This window comes from Malania oleifera, chromosome 5 (genome assembly GCF_029873635.1).
Source record: "Malania oleifera isolate guangnan ecotype guangnan chromosome 5, ASM2987363v1, whole genome shotgun sequence".
NCBI lineage: Eukaryota > Viridiplantae > Streptophyta > Magnoliopsida > Santalales > Ximeniaceae > Malania > Malania oleifera.
This window is the reverse complement of record NC_080421.1, coordinates 99,797,334-99,824,683: the sequence shown is the minus strand read 5'-3', so window position 1 is coordinate 99,824,683 and position 27,350 is coordinate 99,797,334. Positions and strand designations below refer to the sequence as shown.

General features: G+C 36.1%; 1 protein-coding gene across 1 annotated transcript in view; it reads right to left on the bottom strand.

Moving 5' to 3' along the window:
* LOC131155636 (uncharacterized) overlaps nucleotides 1-27,350 on the bottom strand; it is a 93,707-nt gene that overhangs the window by 58,278 nt on the left and 8,079 nt on the right. The window contains exons 4-10 of the mRNA XM_058108890.1: nucleotides 18,539-18,655; nucleotides 18,261-18,404; nucleotides 17,374-18,080; nucleotides 5,159-5,280; nucleotides 4,931-5,022; nucleotides 4,496-4,712; nucleotides 4,264-4,327 (exon numbers count right to left, since the gene is read on the bottom strand). Of these exons, the coding sequence (XP_057964873.1) occupies nucleotides 4,264-4,327; nucleotides 4,496-4,712; nucleotides 4,931-5,022; nucleotides 5,159-5,280; nucleotides 17,374-18,080; nucleotides 18,261-18,404; nucleotides 18,539-18,655 (1,463 nt within the window). The remainder of the gene's footprint in view (nucleotides 1-4,263; nucleotides 4,328-4,495; nucleotides 4,713-4,930; nucleotides 5,023-5,158; nucleotides 5,281-17,373; nucleotides 18,081-18,260; nucleotides 18,405-18,538; nucleotides 18,656-27,350) is intronic.

Sequence of the window (27,350 nt, the reverse complement as noted above, 5' to 3'; positions counted from 1 at the left end):
AGTTGAAAATGAACAATGTGAAATTACAAGATGAGTGGCTCATGGATACATATTCTCCACTCTTGTTGCGCCATTGTAAAACTCGAAGTCGATTTTTCTCCAAGGGAGTTTGATGGATGTTCGCTTGAGAATAATTCTAGGTGATCATATTCGATTTGAAGATTTAGAAATTAGGGGTCCTATCATAAATAAATCTAGATATTTTTTAGAAGTTTAGTTAATTTTTTGTTTATTTCAAGTACTTCAGGTTTATTTTGTATTTGAAATTATTTGTTTTAGTTCAGGAGATTTTGTAATTATTTGATTCAACTGTATTGTTGAGTGCATAAATATTTTGTTGCATTGAATTAGGACAATTATCATCATTTTAATTTCCCTCACTTCTTGGTGCAACCGCTCCTTCTTCCTTCTCCTTCTTCCTTCTTCTTCTCCTCTCCTCTCTTTCATTATCCCTTGTTCTTCTTTTCTTCTTCTCTTGTTCTCTGTTTCTCTCCTTTACTTCTTTCTCTTTCCATTTCTGATCTTCTGTACAGCCGTACAGTGATTGGTACCTGTCCTACATCAGGGTGACTTGAAGCTTAACAAAGGGCTCTTCATGGTGAAAGGAGGGGGATAAAATCATCGATCACCCTGTAGGTTGGAATCGTAGTTACCTAGGGCCGCTGCCCCCCCCCCCCCAAAAAAAAAGGAGCTATGATATGATTGCATGTACAAATTCAACGGACAATACGCAATAGCTTCTAAGATTGATCAGGCTCGGAATTCAAATCGCCAAGAGTAATAACCCTAACTTGTTAACATTTTCAAATAAAAAATCATACAAAAAATAATCAAGAATTGGAAAGAGAGACAACGGGAAGGGTAAATGAGAAATTAAAGGGCTGTTTGGTATCAGTGTCAAAAAATATTATGTAAAAGAAAACCAGAAACAAAAAGTAAAAACTAAAACTAGCAACCAAATTGAACTCATGTTCATTTTTTGTCCTTAAATCAAATAACAATTAGAAAATATGATTAAAATAATAAAAATAAAAAAAAGAACATAAATTAGTAAATATTATAATAAAAATAAAAATGAATTGTATTAATTTTATTTCATAATTATATTTTATTATTTTTAAAATAAATTTTTATGAATAGTAAAAGAAGAAGTTCATTAATAGATTAAGAACATACAACAAGGAGAATAAGACATCTCCCTAAAAAATTTTGGCCAAACCAGATAGAAAATACAAAAAAAAGTAAAGGGAAAAAATCAAAAAGCTACCAGGGCACAATATCAAATCAACAAATATCACCAATCACGCCAAAGATGAGCAAAACTCACTCTTTTAGAATTCCCATAGCCAACATGCCAAAAGTGATGCCATGTAATGAAATCTCTCCCACATCACTTAAAAAAAAGTCAACTTCTCTGAAACACGCATTACATACCAACGATAGCCCCATATCACAAAAAAGAAAGCACATTTCCATAATGCTGCCATATCCTTTCTCCTTCCAAAACCTTTTAAAATCACTTTTTAGTACTCCAAGACCAATCCTACTGGACATGACAAATGAATAATGGTAAAAACAAATTGAATGACTTTTATTAATTTCTCAAATTTTTAGAAAATTTACAGATACTTTTATTTTAATACTTTTTCAACTTCGCATGGTCAAATTAATTGATATTTTTATTTTAATTATTTTTTAAATTCACAAAGTCAGTTTATTTTAATTTAATTTAAAATTTTTGTATAGAATGAATGTTTCAACCCACAAAGTCAATTCAAGATATTAAAGTACGATAGCAACTTGCAACAACTGAAAATCATAAAATCTATTTTTTATTTTTTATTTTTTTAAAAACTGGCAACAGAAATAAAACACTAGCAACACCAACAAAAGCATTTTCATAACATGTTTATGCAGCAACAGAAACAGAAAACAGAAATCAGAAACGATACCAAACAGTCCCTAAGCTACTGATTGCTAAAATGTGCATTCTATAGATTCCTTTAGTAATGCTTCTAGCAGCATCGAGAATCTCCATTCATTTTATTATACTATTTTTGGTTCTAATTTCTAACTTCTACTATTCTGTTTGGACTTTAGACTTTGAAAGTCAATAAATTTTAACTTTTTCGTTGCTGAACTAGATTACTGGAATTTTCTTCTGTAAAAACAGCATTATGCACAGGGGTGAGCATAATTTGGGGAAAACCAAATTAACCGACCGAAATTGGTCGGTTCAGTTCAGTTAAAAAAACCGGTTAGGTCGGTTCGGTTATGCTTTCCAATATTTTGGTGAATTGGGTTTCAATTCGGTGAATAGAAAATATTAATTAGGTTAACAGATTAACCAATTTAATAATTAATTAAATTTTAAATATAAATTAGTAAATGAAAATCCGGTTATTCCCTCTCAGCCTCATTGCCCTCAGAAGTCAGAAGGCCCTCACTGCCTCTCTTTCGCTCACCCGAGCTCAGTCCTCCGCACCACCATCTTCGCGCGATGCCATTGCGTGCGCCCATCGCCATAGCCATCGCCATCACCGGCCATCGTCACCAGCACACAAGCTCCCTCTCGTTCTCATTTTTCTTCTCTCGCGCACACACCAATTCACCGAGAACCACCCCCAGCTCCTCCTCACCGGCGTCAAGCTCGCCCCAGCCCAATCGTCTCCCTAACCACCTCTCCTCCACATCAGTCTCTCCACTTCTCAGTTCTCTAGTTCTACCTCTTTGGGAATCGTCTCTTCCTGGCTTCGCCTGAGCCCCTCATCCAGTCTTCCCAGTTCATGACCCATCCCGATCCCGAATCCCTCTTCGATTGGCTCTTCCCTCGCGTGGGCGTGGTGACGGCTCTTCACTCAGTGACTCAGGTACTTTCGACTTCGAGGCTTCGACCTTTCCCCCCTTCCCTCGTTTCAATCTGGATACACCTTCCCCCATTCCCTCGTTTCACAGTTAAATTCACTTAACCGAATTACCCGAAAAATAAATTCGGTCGGGTTCGGTTCGGTGAGGCCCAATAGTTCGGTCAGTTCGGTTAACAGTATTCTTTAATTGAAATTTTCGGTTAATTAACCGAATTTGGCCAAACCAACCGTTTGCTCACCCCTAATTATGCAGCTTCCTTGTACAGTTATTCTTGCAACTTTACTTATATATGAACTATGAACTATGATGCAATTTTTTCCCTATACTAAATAATTCAGAATGTACCATGAACCAGTATAGCATTTTGACTAATCCAAACAAATAAGTGGTTGAATCATACCATGATCTGAAAAAGCATACAGACTAAGCTTACCACCCCACCCCCACCCCCAGGTGAGGTTGCATGAACCACCTATCTCTTAAGCAGCAGCATACCTTGTTCCCATACCTGTACCACAAGCTGAAGTGCACCATCTTCCAGGAAACTTACCTTCTTCCCACACCAAACTTGTCTAGTTAGTAATTATTAGGAGATCCTCATTTGACTTGTATTTCACTTCCAAATTCTCTCTTGCCAGTAATTTCCCACTACTGTTCTGCTACAAAATGAAGGATATGAAGCAGACCAATAATGAGAAATTGCTTCCAAGAGAGGAATTGGAAGATAAATAGGAAGAAGAAGAATACAGAAGAAGGAAGAAAAGAGGAGGAAGGAGGTACAATGGGGGAAAACACGCGTTAACTTCAATTTTCAAGTTCACAAAATCCTATCCTAACTTTCACATGGCTTTTCACCTGACATACAAGAAAGCCTGAAGATCCAAGAAAGTCAAAAATAAATCCCTATAAATACAAGAAATTGCAAATGAACCCCCAAAACACATACATTACAAAATTAAAACAAACCCCGCAACACACATAAGCCTACCTCTAATTTAACTACACACACAAAAAAACTACTAATTAAACTATTAATTGACTAAACACATTTGGGTTTAGGACCCAGACAAGCCCTTGATCCCATTCTTTGGAATTGATCTCCAAATTCATCCAAATACCCAATTCCCATCCCACCACATTCCAATGGTGAAATCTGGAAATAGTTATTTCTTGTTTATTCCATGTTGTGGATTAATAAAATGTTTGCATTGTTATTTACGTTATGATGACGTACATTTTCACATGCAGAAGTGTAAGAAGGCAATGAGGAAAGCTCTTCTAAAAATAAAAGGATTAAATGTTGACATAACACCATTAAAATATATGCAGTTAAAGCATTCCAAAAGATACTTCATGGATGACTCAAGAGTAGGCATAAATGGATTGAAAATATACCTTGAAGGTGCCTGGAGAGGAGAAAATCCAGAAGGTAAGGAACCCACAAACCTTACTCTATCACCTGTCAGCATTGAAATCAATGAGATGGCTGCGTGAATCCGAACTCAAAAACAAATAAATAATAAATACATACATGCATATACACATACATGTACCAGAAAAAATTACTTCATAGAATGATCAAGTATCATAAATGTAGACGCAGCAGTTGCTATACAAAATAACATGCCTGCTTTGAAGGTGTAGTTTTTTGACGATGCAGTTGAGGCTTCCTGTTTCGGCAAAGCCTGAGAGCTTACGGCAGATCCACCAGTAATATCAGCCTCAACACTAGAAGCTGGTTTCTTAAGCTGCAAAGCCGACACCTGTGCTCGTTTAGCAAACACGGATGCTTTTTCAGGCCTTGAACTTTCTTTTACAGAATCAAAATCCTTTGGCAATGGTCCCTGAAATCATTTTAAATTGTAAAGAGCAAAAAAAAATTGTCATTAAGAGTGGAAGACAGGCTACACAAGTCATACTGAATCACTGGAACCAAATTCAGATATCAAATATTTTGAAAAATTTCAGTCTTAAGAACAATAATATAAATTTTCAGACTGCAAAACATTCTGAAAAAATAAGCAAAAGCAGGCATTCAACTAAAGACTTGAAGAATGCTTACACCAGGCAACAGAAGGGAATCAACACACAACAGTCTAGCACAAAAATGTCTGGCAAGTGCTTTTGCCAATGTTTCCTGATATATTTCTGAACCTGGAAGGGGAAAAAAAAACATTATGTATATTGTTTGAGCAAGGAACACAAACAGATTGTTGCCAATGATGATGATGATGATTACAATGACGATGATAATTAGAAAAAAAAATTAAGAAAAAAAAAGAAGAAATACCTGCAGGACCAGATAACAAAATCCGCGGAGAAACAGCAGACAGGTCAGAGGCATACTTTGCAAACTTACTACACTTCAAATGTATATATGTGGAGGCAATCAAAACATTCTTTGTGGTATCACTGTCATGATGCACAGATTCAGATATAAAATAAATTCCAAATCCAAAATATATATACATATGCAGCAACTGAACAAAAAGCTGAAAGCATGCAAGAAATCCACAAAAGCACATATCTGTTTGCATGTTTTAGAGAGAAAGAGAGAGAGAGTTCATGGTTATGGCAGAAGATTTGGATATGGCAACCAAAACATAAGTAACATAAAATATGTCTTCACACTCGCATAGAAGCAGAGAGAAAGAGAAAAAAAGGCAAGCCCACAGAGATAAACCAACAACAATAGAACCAATACAGATTATGCTGCTTCTGAGATCCTATTCACATTTATGAAGGGATTGTGAAACAGATTAACATAAAAATCCCATCTCACACATCAAATGAAAAAAATTAAAAATATATTTTTCCAAATGCAGAACCTGATGGGCTTTGGGAGACATAGCCTTAGTCCTCATACAGTACCAGCAATTTCCGCTGGTTGTAAATTTTTAATCTATGAATAATTTTCTTCTTTTGCTATTTAAAAAAAAAAATTACAAGGGGGAATCACACATTAACTTCTCAATTCATACTCATCAACAATGACCTACAACATGGCTTTCACTCACTATTTATAAGAAAGCCTCTAATATTCTTCTTGATGATGTCCCGCATCAGATACTTTGCACAACATACTCCACCAATATCTCTCTCCCATTGGCCATGATAATATGGTCTAGATGGGAAGCTAGGATCTCCCAAGAGTAACAAAAGGAGATGGGCTTCAATTATACACCACAAATATTTTTTTTTTTAAAAGAATGTTTTTTTTGGGGGGCGGGTCAAAATAAGAAGCTCAAAATCTATAATATAATCCAACATTAACAACTGCACAAGTCATTTGTATCCATCCCTCCTAGCAGCACTAAGCTGACTTAAAACCTACTACACTTATTCCTCGAACACTATTCCACTTTCACATACATTAAAGCTATTCCACACTTCAAAATCCTTGTCATACTAGCTTTTCCAAAGATTCTATGGGGAGTGCAAATATCAAGAAGTTGAAACTTTAACTTGAAAAAGAAAAAAAAATACTTTTTATTTGAAATGGAGATGTGCAAGGGAACCTAAATAGAGAAGATTTCGCAAAATTATAGCAAAAGGAAATTTTGGGAAGATATGGATAGTATTATACAAGGAATATGAAGATCTAAAAAGACACTCAAAAGAGTTAATTTGAATGGATACATTGGAAAGGACAATATAAGATATGAGATGATACATGGAGACCAAGCATATGGAGATAAAAATGACGCCGGTGATACAATTTCAAATTTTGCCATGTCTTACAATGGTTATATTGAATACCTGCTTAAAAAAATAAATAAAAATAAAAATAAAAAGGAGAGAGAGAGAGAAGAATACTTAGGGCCCATTTAGATGTATAAAACACTTCTCACTTTCCATTTTAGTTTTCCAAAACAATACAAAAAAGTTAGCTAATTTTTCATTTTTAAAACATTTAAATGAATAAAAAAAAATAGTTTGGGCACTATTTGCTTGAGGAAATAGCTTTATTTTCTATTTCTCATTTTTCAAATAATTACAAAAATTTCACCTTATTGTCCAATTTTCCAAATTAATATAGGACAGTTGAAAACATCTTTTTACTAATTTTCTAGATGTCTAACTCTTACTTTGTGTATGGGAGCATGAAATTTGGATCTTCGACTTTGATTTGTATTAATTATATATAAAATTTCTTCCAAATCACACAAATTCAAATTCAAGTCCTAAAATCCATGATTCCAAATATCACCTTATGTAATTTTTGAAAAATTGAGAAAAAATTCTTTTTTATGCAATTATTTTGAAAACTATAAATACAAAATGGAAAAATCTTTTGTACATTTAAACAAACTCTTTATTTTCCACCTTTTTTTAATATGAATCTTGAAAAACTAAAAATTAAGATAAAATTTTTATCATTCTTTGGAAAACTAAAAAACGAAAAACAGAAAATGCTTTCCACAGCTAAACATGCCCTTTATAACATTAAAGTGTGGGCAAAATAAAAGCCAAATAGATTTCTTCTTAACAAGGGAATCGTCTATCATGTAAGGATTGTAAAGTTATCCTTGGTGAAAGTTTGACAACACAACATAGTCCTAGAATTAGATACATGTACTAAAAAAAGGAAGAGAAAGAGCAACAAAAATCAACAAAAGAGGATTAGGCGGTGGAGCTTGAAGTGACAATGTATAATAAAATTCAAATATAAAATAATCAAAGAGGGCGATTGAACAACAGGGGATAAGGTAAATGTGAACACAATATGGAATAGGATGGCTAACTTTATCAAAACGATAGAGAAAAAGAGCTGAGATGAATCAAGAGGAAGGCACTTAGGCAATAAAGAGAGTTGGCGAGGATCAAAATGTCCAAAAAGCCGTAAAGAAAAAGGAAACTAGTTTAAAACATGGAAATATTGTAGAAATATATAAAACCTAGAAAAGTATAAAAAGGCAGGGAAAAAATGAAAAAATGACTATTAGTGAAGCTAAACATAGAGCTAATGATGCTTAATATGCTAGAATAGATACAAAAGGCGGAGAAAAAGACATATATAAACTTCCTAGAGCAAGAGAAAGAAAGTGCAAAGGTTTAGATAATGTAAAATGTGTGAAGTGAATGATAATGTTTTGATTAATGAAGAGGACATATACAAGAGGTGGTAGAAACACTTTAGTAAGTTGTCTCATAAAAGCCAAATTGAAAGCGAGACACTTTAATAAGTTGTCTCATTAAAGCCAAATTGAAAGCTTGAACTTAGAAGTGACAAATAAGGAAAAGACTAAACATAAGAGATTTCTTCACAAAATTAGTCATTGAAGTTAAGGTGGCTTTAAAGAAGATGAAAAGTGGGAAATCTATAAGACCAGAGAACATCCCAATTGAAGTTTGTAAATGTTTAGGGGATAAAGGAAGTATATGGTTAACTAATTTATTCAACATTGTTATATAAACCAAGAAATGTCAAAGCAATAGAAGAAAAGAATATCTATATGCAAAAACAAGAACAATATTCAAAATTGTAATAAGTATAATGGAATTATGATTAAAATTCATAAGATTAAACTATGGGAAAGGGTAATTGAGCAAAGAATAAGACTAGAAATTAGGGTCTCAGAGAATCAATTTGGCTTTATGCCTGAGAGATCGACAGCATTTGTCTTTTAAGAAGATTAATGGAAAAGTTTAGGGAAAAGAAGAGAGACTTGCATAAAATTTTAATTGACGTAGAGAAAACCTATGATAGAGCACTTAGGAAATTTCTTTGGTGGATTATGAAAAGAATAGTATACAATCGACATACTAAGGTCATTAAGGATATGTATGATAGACTAACAGCTAGCATTTGATTGTACAAGGAGGATTGTCTAGAGAATTTCCAATCACAATAGGTGTTCATCAATGCTCTTTTTAAGCCCTTATCTTTTTGCTTTAGTGATTGATAAACTTACTAGGAATATTTTTAAAAACAAGATCCTTTGGTGTATGTTGTTTGCAAATGTATTGCCTTGATTGATGAAAGTAGAAGTGGGTGGAATCTAAGTTAGAACTATGGCGAACCATTTTAGAGTCCAAAGGTTTTAGGATAAGTAGAAATAATACAAAATATATGAAATGTAATTTCAATAATGTAAGGAGGAATATTAGAGATAAGATTCAACTTGATAATCAAGAAATTAATAGTAGTAATAGGTTCCGATGTCTCAGATCTAGTAGGCAAACGGAAGGAGAAATTGAAGAAAATGTAATACATAGAGTTAGAGCAAGTTGGGTAAATTGGAGAAGTGTTTTAGGCGTGTTGTATGATCAAAGAATACGCTTAAAATTAAAAGGAAAGTTCTAAAAGACAGCTATAAGGCCACCCATGCATTATAGATCAAAATGTTGGGAAACTAAGAAATAACATGTCCAAAAAGTAAAAGTTACCAAATGCGAATGGCAAGATGGATGAGTGGTATAACATTAAAAGAAATAGTAAGAAACAAACATGTTTGCAATAAATCAGACACAATACCGGTCAATGACAAGATAAGGGAGGGGCAGCTTAAATGGTTTGTGTATTTGAAACACAGACCAAGCAATGCACCTATGAGAAGGAGTGAGTTAGTTCTTATTCAGCATTAAAGGTAAGGGCAGACCCAAAATAACTTTGAATAGGATAGGGAGGAAGGACTTAATAGCTCTTAAGCTAGAAGAGGAAAATGCCCTCGATTGAGTGAATCAATGTTTTAAAAGGCGAGGCATTTTACCCTCCGCGATGTGAGACATAAGCCTCAAGGTGTTGAGGCGTAAGCATTGTGGGACTGTATTTTTTAAAATAATTAATAAAATAAAATAAAGTTTTATATAGTATAAAAATGAGAAAAAAATTATAACAACGGAGAAAAAAAATTGAAAAACATCATTCTTAAGTATCATATAGGCCAAATTTAGCTAACAAACTCAAACAATGCATGTTAAAAAATAAGCATGAGCCATAACATTACAAAAAGAGAGAAAAAGTCAAATTAAAGCATCACAATGTCTCATTATCCAAGATTCTAAGAATCTAAATCAACAAAGTTCAAAGGGAAGTATCAAGGTCTTCATCAAAGTCCTCGTCTTCATCAAACTCTCTATAGTAGGAGTTCTTCCACTTATAAATTCCCCCTCTCCGACTTCAACATCATCGTCTTCCTAAATTGTGACCAATGTTGGCCTCTTCCTTTCTCTTAAGTGCCTAAATATTCAATAAAGCTATAGGTTAGGAGTTAGGACAAATGGAGAATTATAAATTAGTAGATTCAAAAGTGACTACGATATGTACGTACTCAAGTTCTCACAATAATCACTAATCTTCCTTTTCCAGGAATTATAGAATGCAAGCTATCAGAAGCTTGTGTTGCTTGAGCATTATCTCCTTCAAAAGCACCACGGGCAAAGCTCTAATAGCATCAACTTCGAAGAGATTTTCATCATCAAACCAAGAAGTATCTTTTGGGATGACAGGTTCTTCCTTCTCGTTGATCCACTCATCATCTGAAGCTACTTCCTTCACCAATATTGGATCATAATTTTGTCTTCTTCTTAGAGCTCTCTCCCTCAGTTTGGTGTTGTACTTCACATAAACTAGAGCATTCAATCTCTTTTGCTCTAATCTATACCTTTGTATGAATCTAAAACTGAGTTTAAGCCATTTAAATTTTTAGATATTAGAAGATATTTTCATATCTGTGTGAAATGATAATAACATGGCATTTGTAAGAACAGAATTTACTCAAATGTGCTCCAATTCCTCTCACATCCACTAGCACTACATGTCAGGCTAAGAACACGAATAGCAAACTTCATCAATTCTTGGGTTCTTGTCCCAAAACACTTCCACCAATCAGCTACGAAAGAAGAAACACATATCTAAGTTCTAAGTTATAAGAAGAAACAAGGATAGAATACTACTAATTAACTAATTTTATTGAAATATTATTTTTATCTGTGCTTCTCAACATTCTAGAGTCAATAGCCACTCGAGTCCCAAATTCCCCTCGTGCATTATCAAACAAATCCAATTGGATGTCAGCAGCTAGCCACTCCTCATATCTCAACATTCTATCCATGCATTCAAATAATCCTTTCTTCACTTCTTCACAATCAGAGAAGTTCTCCTTATAACACAATTGGGGATTTAGAGCAGCATGTAAAAGGTGATGAAGTTGTGGAATCCATCTATCATCTATTTTTTTTCCAAATGGATCCATCTATTTTTCTCCAAATGGATTCATACTTCTTGGCATTTCTAGAAAAATTTGCAACAATTTTTTCCTTCGCTGAATCCATCAACTCATAGATAAATCCCATGACTGGTCTTTCCTCATAATCAACTTCCCTTAGAACACACACAAGAGGGACAACACTCTTGATAACATAAGCCACATGAGGCCAAAAATTGTTGGTAAAATAAAACAATTGAGCGAGTCCTTATACCTTCATACATTTTTGCATACGTAGAAGTGCGCCACATCTCCAAAGAGAACATAGATTGAAGGAATCGCTTTCGTTTGTAAATGCTTTGAAGTGTCAAAAATGAAGTAGCAAAGCGCGTCACTGCAGGGTGGATGAGTTCTTTGTTGCTGGCAAAATGCTTCCTCATCATTGCAAGTACATAGGAATGATTATAAATAAATTTCACAACTTACTTAGCCTTTAGGATTATGGTTGCATAGATCTTCAATTTTGCAATATCCTCCAACATTAAATCCAAACAATGTGCAACACATGGAGTCCAATACAGCTTCTCCCTCTTTTCCATAAGCTTCTTTCCACCATTTATCATGTTCTTCTCATTATCAGTCATCACCTGCAAAACATTCTCCTCACCAACTTCCTCAACCACCTCATCCATATACTTAAACATCAAATCACCATTTTTTTATAGAATCAAAAGCATCAATGGATTTTAAAAACCATGTACCAGTAGGACTATTTCACGAGGAAATTAATCAAGATCCTTGAACACCCATCAATCCATCCATCAACCATGATAGAACAACCATATTCCTTCCAAGAATTTTTGTGCCCTTCGTCTTTCACTTCATCTTGAAGGATCCATGTCCTCATCTCTTGCATAGATGGAGGCTTGAAACCTGGCCTGTAATTAGCAATACCATCCACCATAACACGCCAATATACGTCATCCATCAAACTAAATGGTAGAGCATTGTTGAACACACAACGGCCAACATTCTTACACACTTCATTTCTCTCTTCCTTCTTCCATTTTGAGTTAAGAGTGGCTTTTTTGGTCAATGAAGATGCGAACTCATCCACTGGACCTCTAGAACTAGGATTAAGGCCACTCCCAATATTTTGTTGCTCAAGATCTCCAACAGATGGATAAGTAGAACTCCGAGTCCCTCCTCTTGGACCCATCCCAATCTCTTCAAGAAGATCACTTCTTTTACACTTCTCTTCTTGGAATTTTTCAAAAGTGATCTTGCACTCATCTCTTATGTTTTGAGGAGCTTTTGGGCAAGGTTTCATTCCCTTCCTTGTACCAGCCAAATGATGTTTAAATCTTGTGACAGTCCCACTGCAAGTTTGATCACAAAATTTGCATCTAAAATATTTTTCTCCATCAACTTCTTTTATGTATTTCCAAACAAAATCTTTTTTCTGCCCCTTTAATTCACCTTTAGAGATGTTTTTGTTTATTGAATAGGAACAATCAGCAGCTGCAGCAGGAAATTAAAACTGAAAATTGAAAAATGAAAACTGAAAACTGAAAACAAATCAAAAGTAGCTGCAGCTTACCTTGACTTCTAGAGACACTGGCAGAGAGTCTTCTGAGAGTCTGAGAGGAAAAGAAAGAGAGTCGAATACTCGAATCAGTTCAAGGAGAGACCTCAGACTAAGAAGAGACCTCGAAGCAAAGAGTTTGTAGGGGGTCGCAGGGAGAGACGAGAGGCTATAGAGGATCCCTGGAGAGAGACGAGAGATTCAAATGGATCGTCGGAGAGAGACAAGACATCAAAAGGGGTCGTCGGAGAAAGATGAGATGTCGGAAGGGTTCGTCGACTCATCGGAGAGAGACAAGAAGTTGGAGGAGTCTTCGAAGACAAGTGCAAGCTTGGAAAGAGACGATAGGTCCGAAGGGGTCGTCAGAGAGAGACAACGTCGGAAGGGGTCGTCAGAGGAAGATGAGGGGTCGGAAGGGGTCGACTTGTCGGAGAGAGACTAGAAGCTAGAGGATTCGTTGAAATAGACGCAAGCTTGGAAGAAAGAAGACCATCGTCGAGAAAGGGGGGTTTTTATGCTTGTCAAAGCCCTAAGAGTTCTTTATATTTGGTTTTCTTAATATTTTTTTAAATATCAGTCTGCTCCCAAAAGGAAAAGGCGTACGCTTTCCCATCTAAGGCGTAAAAAGCGTGTCTTTTGTCCTAAGGCGTGCGCATTCTCCCTTAAGACGTACACATTTTAGGAATTGCACCTTTCAAGTTACGCCTAAGGGTGTTTTATACTCAAAATGCATCAAGGTGCACCTCACGAACGCCTTTTAAAACACTGGGGTGAATTGCCGAAAAAGGATTCATGTAGCCGACCCAACCTAGTGGAACCTAAAGCTTGCTGTCGTTGTTGTACAATTGAGTTTAGGACCCAAAAGGCCTTTGATTCTAATCTTTGGAAACGACCTCCACATAGTGTTTGAAGTCATCCATCCAATGACCTCTTCGCACTTGAAACATTTCATTGTTGGGAGGTAGACTTTAGAAATTGACTCATGAACCAAAGGGTTGATGTAGCTCTAGGAGGACTACGGTACACATCCTCCTCTATATGACGGCAACCTGAATTGCATATTGAACCAAATTGCCCTCATTATTTTAGTGAGTTTGAAAAATAATTCCCCTTTAATCTAATATTATCACTCTATTATTATATTTTAAAACAGTAAATTATTAAAAAAAATTAAATAATATTACTATTGTGTTATAATAATATAATATAATATAATGGTTAATATTTAGACACCATATTGCCCTCAATTATTTCAGTTAGTTGATTATTTAAGTGTTGAATTTTTAAATTTTTTTGTTTTCAAATTTTTAGAACATGAATTCAAGTACAAATCCTTAGTATGTTTTTGTATTAAAATATAATTATTCTTCATATATTGTGTGTAACACACATGCTAGGGTATAATCATCTTCTTAAAATGCTTGCCAAGGTTCCCATTTTGAACCAAACAATAACAAGGGAATCCTATGTAAGCTCCTAGGAATTTTAGAATGCAAACAAGACAAAAGTATTCCTATAAGAGGCAGGCATCCCATTCCCAGGAATGAGATTCCCAAGAATGTCATTCCATGGGAATATTCTTTATGCTGCAACCCAAATGCCCCCGAAAAGGCATCATCAATAGGCCGCCAAACAGCCCTTGTACAAGAAAAAAAATTTTGATAAAATCAAGTACAATTTGTTTTTCTATGACATTGTCCATGCTAACCACAAAAAAGTGTATTCAAGTCACATATTTGTAATTTTAAGAATGTATAATTCAGTTCCTTCAAACATCTTGCTATTTCTCTCCCTCCACACAACGCAACAAAAGGTGAGAGGCATTGGTCTAAGAGCTTTCTTTTTATGATTCCTAGCCTTCCTTGCAGACCCACAAAGCTCTTAAAAAATCAAATATGATCACCCAATGCAGATTCACCACTCTCATAGCCACAACCCACAAAATTAGTCCGCCAACAATGCAAAAACGGCTAAACTGATTCCTGATCTTTGGAGATTATCAGTAGTTAAATTCCTTCATATTCTACTTCCTGGGCTAGTAATTAAACTATGCTAGGACTGGTGGTAATTTTCCGTGGAAAGTTATTACATTCCCATCTCTCTTCTATCCAAACAAGCTCTTTGTAGTAGGAAGTCTTACTGAAGTTGCCTTTCGTTTTTTCTTTTTTCCTTTTTAATCAGCAAAAGGAAACTTCAATGAAAAGGGCATCAAGGGGATGCCATCCATGTACATAACTGCAAGCTCCTATCTGCTGTACAAGGAGTCATAAAAATCAATAATTACTTTACAAAAGAATCAACTACGGACAATCCACTAGCCATCTAGTAACACTAGTAATCCATTGTTCTTTAAAAACATTTAAGGGTGTCGTCATTCCTTCAAAAGCTCTCTTATTCCTTTCCCTCTACACCAACCAAAAGATAGCAAGGGGAATAAGGGGCAAGAATTTCTTCATCTCCTTGCTAACACAGATTCCAGTCCAAGCCCATTGCTTGGCTTCCACTGTTCTAGCAATAACCCACTGACATCTGACTGAGGAAATGGCCACGTCCCAAAGGGCTCTGGTCCAGGACCAGTGCAAGAAAATGTGACCAATAGATTCTGCACATTCGAAAAGCAAGAAGTACCTGTTCACAAGGGTCAGCCCCCTTTTCTTAAATGGTGTACAAAGACAGATTTTCCCAAGAGTTGCATTCCAACCAAAGAAAGCAACTTTAATGGGGGCTGCTGCTTGCCAAACGGGCTTCCAAGGAGAGTTTCCAGGAGCTTCTCTTGGGGAGTGAGTTTCCTACATTAGGATCTTAACATGAACATGCCTTTATTATCTGGGATCCACTTGGGATCATTTGTAGTGTTGACACAGTACTTTGTATAAGCAAGCAAAGAAGTTTGTCAGTTGTTCCATTTCTCAGTCAAAGGCATTCCTGATCAAAGGAATGCTCCAAAAACTCTCTTTATTTGGAGATGGCATCCTCGTCAGTCGTCACGCACATGGAGGAGAATTTGGTGCTAAGGGGAGATTGGCTGCGCCAAACGTCATGCCTGAGGAAAACATTATCCCCATTCCCTACCCAAAAAATGATAAAAGGGAAGAAATCCTCCCAACCGTTCATGATGTATTTCCAAATTCCAGCACCATAAGGGCCTCTCCTGGCTCTAATGATCCACCCATTTGCTAAAAGACAAACTTTGAAGCAATTACGTTCCCCCAGAGATCACCTTTCTCCTTCATAAATCTACAAAGCCATTGACCAATGAGAGCTTTATTAAAAGCAGGTAAGGATTTAATCCCTAAACCTTCATACATTCGAGGTCATTTATTTAGTAAAGAAATCAAAAAAAGTTTTGAGAACTCCAATTCCTAATATCGATAATGTCTCTAAAAGTTAATAGTCCAGCAAAAACCCATATCAGTTCTAGCAATTCAGGGGCAAATCAAAGCATCCTTGTCCCTAACCCATAAATAAATAAATAAAAAGATAAGATAAGATTAAGAGGCTGATGTCCAAAACACCTATCATGCCAAAAAGAAAACCTCTGCTACATTGCCAGCATTGGAAGCCGATAAAATCCTCCCATGCTTTTTTAATCCATCTCGAAACCCCAACCCCATATGGCTCTCTACTAACTTTGGTAGTCCAACCATTCTCTTATAAACCATATTTGACTTCAATGATTATCTTCCACAAGTGGTCTTTTCCTCCATGAACCTCCATTTCCATTGAACAAGGAAAAATAAATTAAGCCAGTCCTCCTCTAAACATAGGTAGTTCAACGACCTCCCATTTTACAAAACAATACTTGAATTTATCCTCCACATTTCCCCAAAGGAATCCCTTATGCAACACCTCCAACCTCCTGGCCACTGCACAAGAGATTGGGAAGAGAAACATAAAATAAACTGGAAGGTCTGAGAAGTGCTTTTCATAAGAGTGAATCTTCCTTTCTTCACAAGTACTTAACATTCCACTGCTTCTGCTCAAACTTTTCAATTATAAGATTCCATACACTTCTCTAAAATTGAACTCCAAGGGGTAGCCCCAAATATGTCAAAGGAAGAGACACATCCTGCATCCAAGAAAACCTGCCAAGAAACCTCCATCAATCCCATCTCCCACCAGATTTAATTCACTTCTACTCAAGTTGACCTTGATGCCAGTACTTGATTCAAAGCACATTAGGATACATATCAAATTAAGGATTTGCTCCATATCCACCCTTTGAAAAACAATAGTGTTGTCCACAAACAACAAATGAGACACCTTCACTTCCCTATCACCTCTCCTGACCAACTTGTACAACTTTTGTTAGTATCTTACTAGGAATTTGTTTTAAAAATCCATGTAACATTTATAATTGTAGAGTGATAATCACTAACCAAACAAATCACAACTAATAAACCTCTACCCAAAGTTCTGCCTCTAGTTTCTCACCAAAATACAACAAAATTTTGATCTCACAGACAGAAGGAAGATGCATGAAAGACCTTTATCGTGGTACAAGTATGAATGACCCGTGCAAGAAGTCCACCTGCAATGGCCCATGCAAACCTTGAAGCCAAGAACCATATTTATTCCAAGAACAATTTAAAAAGATAGCAATAAATATTGAGAAAGCAACAGGTGATTGAAACATATCCAGTCATGATTACTTCTAAGATTAGTTATAGTATTTTAGAGTCGCAGTTAGAAGTTAACATGAAGCATTCCCAATGAGGAAAATTGAAAAAGTTCCAAAAACACGTAGGGATTAAAAGCATAACTCTGTACCTTATGTAATATGGGAAACTTTCAAATGAAACTTCAATATTGTCAGAATTAAGAATTCCTTGTTGTAGACTATCTTTAAATGCTTGGCGCCTCGTTGATATCAAAATTGTTGATGGATCAATATCCTTGAGAAGTTCCTTAGTTCCCCTCCGTTCATCAACAATCTTAGAAATGTTTGCCCTCCGATCCTCAAGTATTTTAGAAATGCTTCCGCTTAAATCCAAATCAAATGAGGATGACCCTGCAATCATTTGCAAGAGCGGGCTTAATTCACAAGGGGCAGTATGGACCTTTCCAATTTCTGAATCCAAACATGCATCCACTCCAAGCGCATCAAGATTTAAGTTTCCATTGACAGCGTCAGACGAAGGAACAACAGTTCTATCCCTTGAAGTAACACCAACCCCATCGTCATTAACAGACGGATCCTTCATGTCAGCATCCGGAATACAATTATCTGACACACCACAACTAGAAGGCACTGGGGACATTTCTGTAGCTTGTTGCTTATCCTCACCACATTTAGCAGGTGGTGGGAGAAGGGCATCTGTGAAAGATGCTAATATTGAGGCTCCTGCAATGGCTGAGGGGTCTCTAGGTCTTCCCTCAATTTGTCCTTTAATTGGAACACTTCGGGCTTCTAAAATGCTTACTGAAGAATGTATTCCAGAAGTGGCTAAGTTGTCAGTCGTCAACTGCTGAAATATCTAATTAAAACATTAAGGAACTTGGTGAACATTAAAAAGAGTCATGAGAATTGAATTCATGCCAAAATAAAATGAACAGGCCAAATCAACCAAAAACTAGAGAAAGAAACAAGAGAATAAGAGGGGAGAAAACCTACATCATTCCATGTAAAAAGCACCGAAGCAATTGGAAAAGGATACATAAGCATATTTACCAGAACTAAAAACCACCTCATCGCCACCATTCAAAATTATTTCAGAATTTCTATTGCAAATTTTTCCATTTACATGGACTGCACCTTTCCTTCCTTGAATTTCTAGTACAGCAACAGAGGAACCTCCTTGCTACACAGTAAAGATATAACTGTCAGTACCACAACAAAACATGCTAAAACTGATTTAATAGCAGCATTTTCAACCTAGCCTGCATGTTTTTTCTGATAAGGCCAATTATTTCTTTTGAAATAGATTCTACATACCTCAACATGCTTCAGCTGACACAAAACTTCACTAACAGATGGATCTTTCAGACATAAGTTGCAACAACGGCCTTGACCAACAGTGAAACAAGGATCACATACGAGCACATGAGGGTTCTGGAGTTAGAAAAATAAAAGCATCACAAATCATCAGCGGTTAAGAACATCTGATATTACTACAACAACCAAAAACAATGGTGCAGGTACCCAATGACAAAGGAAGAAAAGTTAATCACTAAGGGCCATCCTGCATCAATCATGCATCAAGAGGAAAAGGTCCCACTTTGTTTGAAGAGTTCAATGAAAAATTTAAGGAATAATCAAAGACCACAATAGAAATGATTGCAGTGCGACAGTGCCCCTCTTAGGTTTCTTATCAGGAGTGGGAACTCTCCAATTCCAGCCCCTTTACATCCCATCTACTTTTGAATGATTGACATGGTAATCTTACAAAAGCAAGAAGGGTACAGGGTTGAAGCTATGTCAGTCAAAGTCAAGAAAGATAAGTTAGTGAATGTTCATGCTTCGGGAAATTCAAACATATGGATGTCTTGTAGATTATTTCAACATATCATTTTTTTATTATTACAGATAAGTTTGATAGTTCAGATTTTGTAAAATGTTAAGTCTAACAACAATTAAGAAAATCCAAATAATTAACTTAACTATCAATAAAATCTATATTTAAAACAGGCCCAGCCAGTCAAACCAGGTTGGACAATACCTCATAACAGACGGTTGAGGTTACATTGAAAACTGAAAATGTGCCGACTTGGGTCAAATGGCCAGCTGGGGATGACCCGGCATGGCTCAGTCACACCCAGAATGTTGGCCCAGTTAATCCAGCCTCCAGCTGCAAATATCTGCAGCAGGATAACAAGACTCCAACCCAAGAAATTATGTTCCCTTTCTTTGCCATACTATGCCACCATATCTTATTATTAGAAAGAGAAATAGAGAAACCAAGAATCAAATACAGCTTATTCAAAAGGCCGTTCATTAAACCATTTCCATCGCAAGATATATAGCATTTAGATTATCAAGTCTCTATATCCTTTCTTTTTCGTACCCTTGCCACAAGACCAAACCATTTCCATCATAATATATATGGCATTTAGATTATCAAGTCTCTTTATCCTTTCTTTTTTGTACCCTTGCCACAGACCTCCTCAAAGCAAAAGAACAAAATCTCCTCAAGGCAAAATACAAACTAACCTCTCCCAAGGTTTAGCAAAAAGATGCAAACCTCCCTTGGAGTTTCAAAATCCCATGGACAGACATTTGATTTCAAGGCCACTTACACCCCCTCTATCAATTTACCATCAAGTAAACAAGTAAATTTTCAGGGAAAAAAAAGAAAAATAATTTTGCCTCTTTTACTCTTGACACTAATAAAGTTGCATAGCAACTAGGAGTTCATCCTCAATGATGGAGTTTGCATCTTTGGGTGGGATTGCACAGTTTCTTCAGATGTTTGAGAGAAATTCATCCCTGATTAATGAGTTTCTAAGGATCAAATAGAAATGATATTAGAACAATATTTAACTTTTGGGTGGGATTACATAGCTTTTTGGAAATTTGAAAGAAATTCATCCCTGATTAACTGAGTTTTTAAGAGTTGACTAGAAAATTTTTTTATGTTTTTTAACAATATTAATGACATCTATTGTGTCAAGGCAAAAATGGAAAAATAGTCAAAATTTTGAAATTTTGCTCGGCTAGTTGATGATAAATTGACAAAGGGGATACGAGTATCTTGGAAAGGTCCATGGCATTTCTGAAACCTGAAGCAAAGTCCACTTCTTTTTCCCAAACTTGAGGGAAGGTCAATGTTTTTTTCCCTATAAAATATCTAAGACTACTTACAAAAATTCAATTTTTAAACCCTTCTCATAATAATCTTTGGAGCAGTTAAGGGCATGTTTGATATCATTGTTGTTTTCTATTTTCTATTTCAGTTTCTCCACAGTGAAAAATACAAATTATAAAAATGCGTTTCTTTCTATTGTCAGTTTTCTATTTCTGTCCGATTTTCAACTGTTTGCCAAAAAAATTAAAATCAGACTTTCAAATATAATTAAAAGAAAAATATGCATATAATTTAAAAAATAGTAATAAAGCCAATTACAAAATACTTTTACTATTTTTCAATCCAATAAAATTTTTATTGTAAAGTAAATGTTGAAAGTAGAACAGTTAAGTTATATAATTATAATGATTTTATTTTTTATTATAGTAATTTTTTTAATGTGTATTATTTGTAATTTTATTATTTTAATCATATTTGATTTAAAGATGAAAATGATCATTTTTTAATTAAATTTTTAATTTGTATTAGTTTTATAAATGTTAATCAAATAGGTTGCTGGTTTCTAGTTTTTGGTTTTCGTTTCTGGTTTTAGTTTCTCTAATTTTTGAAAGTGACACCAAACGACCCCTGTTACTGTTATCCAATGATCTTTGTCTTTTCCCTTTTTTCCCCCCCTCTCTTGCAGCAATCCAAATCTAATTTCCTAGCCTACATGAGCAACCAAACTCAAGACCATCTAACCCAAAAAATACTGAGCTTCGACATTCTTACCGTTCAACTCCTAAACAATCTAACTCTTAGAAGAAGAAGAAGAAGAAAAAGAAGAGCGTAATTGTGGTGAAATGGGGGTTGTAAAAGTCCCTCCCCTATGATAAACATGTCTGCCCTCTCATAACCTGTCTGCTGCCTGTATCTAGAATAAACCTCCATCATTAAAAATATGCCCTGATTAGAAGTAATGAAGCAAGACATCAATCAACTAGACCTTCATCATTAAAATAAGGAATACCTTCCGATTCAACTCTTGGTGTTTTGAGTTTTGACAAACATTATCCACTGAAGAATTCATACTCTCTATCCATAATTGTGCAAATCTCATCCAACAAAAATCCAAAAGCGCTATCAAAATCTCTTTGCCCGACTCATCACCATTTTTTTCTATTCTCAACACAATCTCCTTCCCTAGTTTTGGTGCACAGGTAAGATAAAATAAAAAATAAATGCCAAGGAAAATTAAATTTGCAACAAGTGCTATAAATTCTATACTACAAAGATGCAGGCACAAAAGATATCAAATTTAATAAAAACAAAGTGTCAAAGCTATAACTGGTGAAACAAGTAAGATGACTAAATGTAAGAAATAAAAAGGGAAGCCTCGTTTGCTGTTTTCTTTCCAATTGGGAATCAAGAAAATTTGGCTATTGATTTATCTTATCAAAACAAATATTAATCAAGATTCAAAATATTCCACCATAGCAAGGGCCTATAATCTTGCTATCGACACTAGATCAGCCTGCTCTACAAGTTCCAGAAATCCATCAACTTTCTCACAGAGGAATTGTATTCTTGTTGATACTCCAAAATATCACAGTATAAATCTGAAAAGATGCTAGCAGAGACAAATTCTCTTCTGAATTCTGAAAATATTGCAGTATGTAGTCAATATCTCATAGAGAAGATGCAGTTCCTTTTTATATGGCTGTATCATTCACAATCACACTAGTCTGTCTACCATTCTTCATATTATTTGTCCTTATTTAGGATTCTTGATGGGGTAGTTCAAAAGCTTGAGAAGATTATGAGGTTTTGACCAGGGGTAGGCAAAAGGAGGGATCATTTGGTTAGGTGGAAGTTTGTTTGTATAACTAAGTAGGATGAGGGGATTAAGTGGAAGTTAGGTGTCTAAACACACAGGTCTCTTGGGTAAAAGGTTGTGACAGTTTCCCTTGAGAAACTTCATTCGGCACAGAATCAGCAGGATGCTAATAGATGTTCTTCCAAGAGAGCTTGGACGTTCATTTTGCAGTTTTACCCTTTCTTTCTTCTTTTGACTAAGTTTATCTAAGAGGAGATAACTGTATTTGCTTTTGGGAGGATGTTTAGGTAGGGGTTTCACTGTGGACCTTTGCTCTTCTATATCGTCTTCCCTCCATAACAACATATTTTCTTCCTTTCTAATTACAGACTGTCACTCTTTTTCTTGGGATTTGAATCATGGGGAATTGGCGAAGCTTTCGTCTTTGATTATTGTGTTGGAGAGTTGTCATATATCTAATAGAAGAGCTGCTAGGATGTGAGTGTCAGATTCTTCAGGCGGAATTTGTCTGACCATTTTTCATTACCTCATTAGGTCTAATGTGCCTTTCCCCCTTAATCAGGAGATTAAAGAGTAAAGACCCTTCTAAGATTAAGATGTTTGTCTGGTTGGAGTAAAGACCCTTCTAAGATTAAGGTGTTTGTCTGGTTGGTTGCCTGTAATAGAGTTAACATCAACAAAATGCTGCAAGTAGATCTTCTAAGGATTTGCCTCCTGATGAGTGCTTTTGTGCAGTAGCAGTTTGGGGGATGTTCCCCACTTGTTCTTGCACTGTTCATTTGCTTGGGATAAGCGGAATAGAGTATTTGGAATATACAGTAATGTTCAGGTGTGTATGAAGTCGGTGGAAGAGCTTTTGAGTATCTTTTTTTAAGGTTTTGGGAAGGGTAAGAATGCTGTTAGGTTGTAAAGGGGTGCTATTTTTACAGTTTTGCGGGGGATTTAGTTGGAGCTGAACACTTGTACCTTCTCTTTCAAGCGATTATCTTTATCTTACTTTAGACAGGGTTTGGTATTTGGCATCTCTTCAAGCTTTTACTGTGGGCTGTTTCAAGGGCTGTTGCTTTGAGAACGTCAAGCATGATTGCAAGGCTTTATTTGCTGATTGTACTTTATGCATTTGTTTCCCTTTCAGTTTGAGGATTCCTTGTCCTCTTCATTGTACTTTTTCCTTCATGTTCCAATAAATGTTCATTTCCTATCAGATAAATAAATATATCATGAACCAATTCAATTTCCCTTAACACATTTGCTACCTCAGTGGCAGTAAAAATATCTCTCTTGTGCAGTGGCAGTAAATTTCTCCTCTTGAGTTAAATGGGTTGGTTAAAGAGAGGGGGAAAATCACATCTGCCTCATGCAGTCAACCACTCTCACAAACAGACCTCAAATTGAAGGCTTAGGGCTGTGACAGTGGGGCTACACAACTAGGTGTTGCAATGAATTGGTACTAAAGTAACAGAACAATGACAAGGGAAAAGAACTGCAATAACCAGATGGCTTGAAACGATGGCAGAAGAGGTTTGATGATGAGAGAGATGGTGGTCAGCAAGTCTTGGTTCTGACAAGATGAAATTCTGGTGAGGTTGTGATGAAGACTTATTTCTAGTGGTGACTTTTTTTTTTACTAGAATTTGAAAACCAGCAGCAGTTACAGTTTTTTTTCCTCTTTTTATTTTTTAGTCGTTGCTGGAACTTTCTTTGGACTCTAGACTAGAAGCAACAATTTTTTCAGTGCTTCTGCTACCCAGCATTCCTGCCAGAGCAATGATTTTCCAATGTTTTATTTTTTTTCTTTTTTGATAAACAAAGAAATTTATCAGAGAGAGAGAGAGAAAGAGTACAGCAAAGAAAAAAGAAGGAAAACAGGAAGGATAAGATATCCTCCCAAAACGGAAGAAAAATATGAAAATGAAAAACTCAGAAAACAAAATTACAAATGAGCTCTACTCGAGCAAAGCCACTCAGTCCCACTATAAATCTGCCAGAGGTATATGCCAAAAGAAGCCATTCACTGAAACCTATGGCAACACAAGAAGCATTATTTGATGGATTGAAAGAAATGCAAGAACCTTAAATGATTGCATGACATTCCCAGTATTGTATGGGAAACAGCAGTCATTTTAGCCTCAATTTGGATCCACTCTTTCAGATTCTTTAGGGGTTTTCCACTATTTGATCTTGTTAGGGATTAGTGGGCATCAATGCTGCAATTACTTTTGTAATTTAGCTGTATTTCACACTCTTATTGGAAGGACAATTTGTTCTCCCTTCATTGTACTATCTGCTTCTGCTGTTAATATATTTATTTTTCTTTAAAAAAAAAAACAAATCTATTTGGAAACAAGTTAAAAGAAGTATCCAAGTTCTTAAATATTCTAGCATTTCTCTCCAACCAAATACACCCGAAGATAACCATAATCAAACACTGCCCAGAGCCTTTCTCTCCTTCCATTTCCAAGCCCCTTATTAAACAACGAAGTGCAAAACGCCCTCAAGAATGAAAGGCACGCCCGATTCTCTTTAAAAATACCAAACTTATTCCAAAATACCCAAGAAAAATGACGATGTAAGAACAAGTGTGAACAAGTCTCTCCACTCTTAAAACAAAGGACACATACATATGTTGATAAGGGCTTGTTAGGTCTACAGTTTTGAAACAATCAATTGGTACTAATTCTTTTCCAAGATCACTGTCCGCATAAAGGTCTTAACCTTAGAAGGGGCTTTAGCATTCCAGATGGAGTAAGGGACAAAAGGAGTAGGATTAGGAACATGAGTCAAATGAGAGGAAAAAAGATCCATAAGAAAAATTCACATAAGAATCTAAAACCCAAACTCTTTTGTCACTCCCAGCTGGAATTGGGAAAAAATTTAAAGGGCGAACTCGTTGGTCTCTCTCTCTCATTAAAGTTTCTCACAAAATGAAAACCTCAAGAATACCTGCTCTCTTGCAAGGGTAAGAAAGCAGAGATAGGGGAATCATTAAAAGAAGATAACTGATTGAGGATATGTTATAGGCAAGGAGCTTCCCCGATCCAATTATCCTCCAAGAAGCAGATTCTCTCCTCATTTCCAACATTGTGCCAAACATGAGAGCAGGAAATGAATGATAAATCTGAGACACAAATTTCAAGGAATAGACAAGGTAATATCAGCCCCAATTAAGGCACCCAATCCTTTAGACGAAGTCCAAATTTACTACCGATTACCATGTGCCCAAGAGAGTTAGGTTTTAAAGGGAAGGGCCACAACCACTTCCCACTAGGGAAATGTTTTTGGACACCAAGTTACCAAGACCCAAACCTCCCTCCCTTTTTTTCGGCCTACTAGTTAACAAGACCCAAACCTCCCTCCCTTTTTTTCGGCCTACTAGTTACCCAAGACCCAAACCTCCCTCCCTTTTTAACCTACTCACAGCCGCCTAACTAACAAAACGATCTCTATAGCCCTCACCTGCTCCCAACCACAAGAAATCCCCCATTACTTATCTCTAATTTACTAGCCACCCCCACAGGAATTTTGAAAAGGGCAGGCAGGCAATACAGAGGGATAGAAGACAGACAAGCATGAATAAGAGTAATGCAACCTCCAAGACTGAAACGACCTCATTTCCACCCATCCAACCTCCTCAAAACTCTCTCAAAAACCAGGTCCCTATAAGAATCAGCAGTAGGGTTCCACCTAAGGGGAGACCTAAATAAGTAATAGGCCAACTCAGAACACCAAAAACAGCCAAGCCAGAAGGACTCAAGATATGCCAGTATCCATTATGCTTCTCTTAGAGAAGTTAATGCTAAAGACCAGACACATTTGCAAACGCCAGCAGAACGGTCAACAGATTGGAAAACCTGCCATATGGCCATATCCTCCAAAAGAAAGAGAATAGTGTCATCTGCAAATTCCAAATGCAATATGTGTTAGGCTCTCTAGTCAATGTCGGTTGATGGGATGGACACCTTTCCTAAAAAATTCTGTGAGTGAAAATGGCCCATGTTTTCAAACACCTGCAGAATGGTTGTTTGGGGGGAAGATGACTTGGGATGGAGACCTTGGCTGGACAAAGACAGCCACAATGAGGTGGATTAGAGGGCAGATGGTCAGTTTGCTCTGACACAAATTGATGTAGGACAGGATGAAAAGGAGAAAACAGAGAGAAGAAAGGGAGTAGAGGAAACAAGGGAGGGAAGGAATAAGCTATGAGAGGGAAACAGTGGTGAGAGATAAATTACCCTTACATCATAAGCCAATTTTTGTAGGCAACCAAGAAAGCATAAAAATACCAAATCATAAAATAACAACCAAAAAAAAAAAAAAAACAACCATAAATTTCATAATAACCCCAAAGGATAGATATCCTTGAAATAAGCTATTATCAAATCCCTAATTTCTTAAACCTATGCCTTTTACAAAGTTGTTTAAAAGGCAGCAAAATTGGCCCACCATGAGGAAAGGTTTGGGAATTTTGCTTGAGTTATGCAGCCAAGATTTAAGGTCCCATCTCATATAACTTCTGGAGAGTGTTTCAAATTTTCTAGGAAGAAATATTGAAATTGAAAAAGTGTTGAATCCTCCAAGAATGCATCCTACAATGGAATACAGAATTGATAGTGATTGAATTGCGGAGAAGAATCTTGAATTTTTTTCACATTCCTAATCACAAAAGATAAAACATATTTTTTATAAGCAACAAGGGAGAATTCATTGAAGATCACCAAGGGGGTGCCACCCAATTACGGGCCTTATGACAAAAAGAACAAAACAGGAATCACCAACAGCACAAAGTGTCCTAAAAGTCCAAAATAGTAAAGATATCTAGCATATAAAACTAAACAAAATAGTGAAAGTGGCCAGCCATCTATCCTTCAGAATGATGAATTATGTAAAGAGGATCATCCTAGTGATGCATTGCTCAATCCACTTGCACCACAACTCAACAACACCCATTTCTTAAGGACAAAAAGAAGGAACTCCCCACACACATGATCAAAAGCTTTCTCCATATCAAGCTAACAGATAATTCCCCTTTTCCCAACTTTAATGTGATAATCTACAACTTCTAGGGAAATGAGTGCTGCATTCATACTTTTTCTCCCTTCAACAAAACTATGATAAACTTTGGAACCCCTTTCCAAACTCTAAAGGCAAGCACTTTGGAAATTAGTCCGTAAATACTTACCATCAAG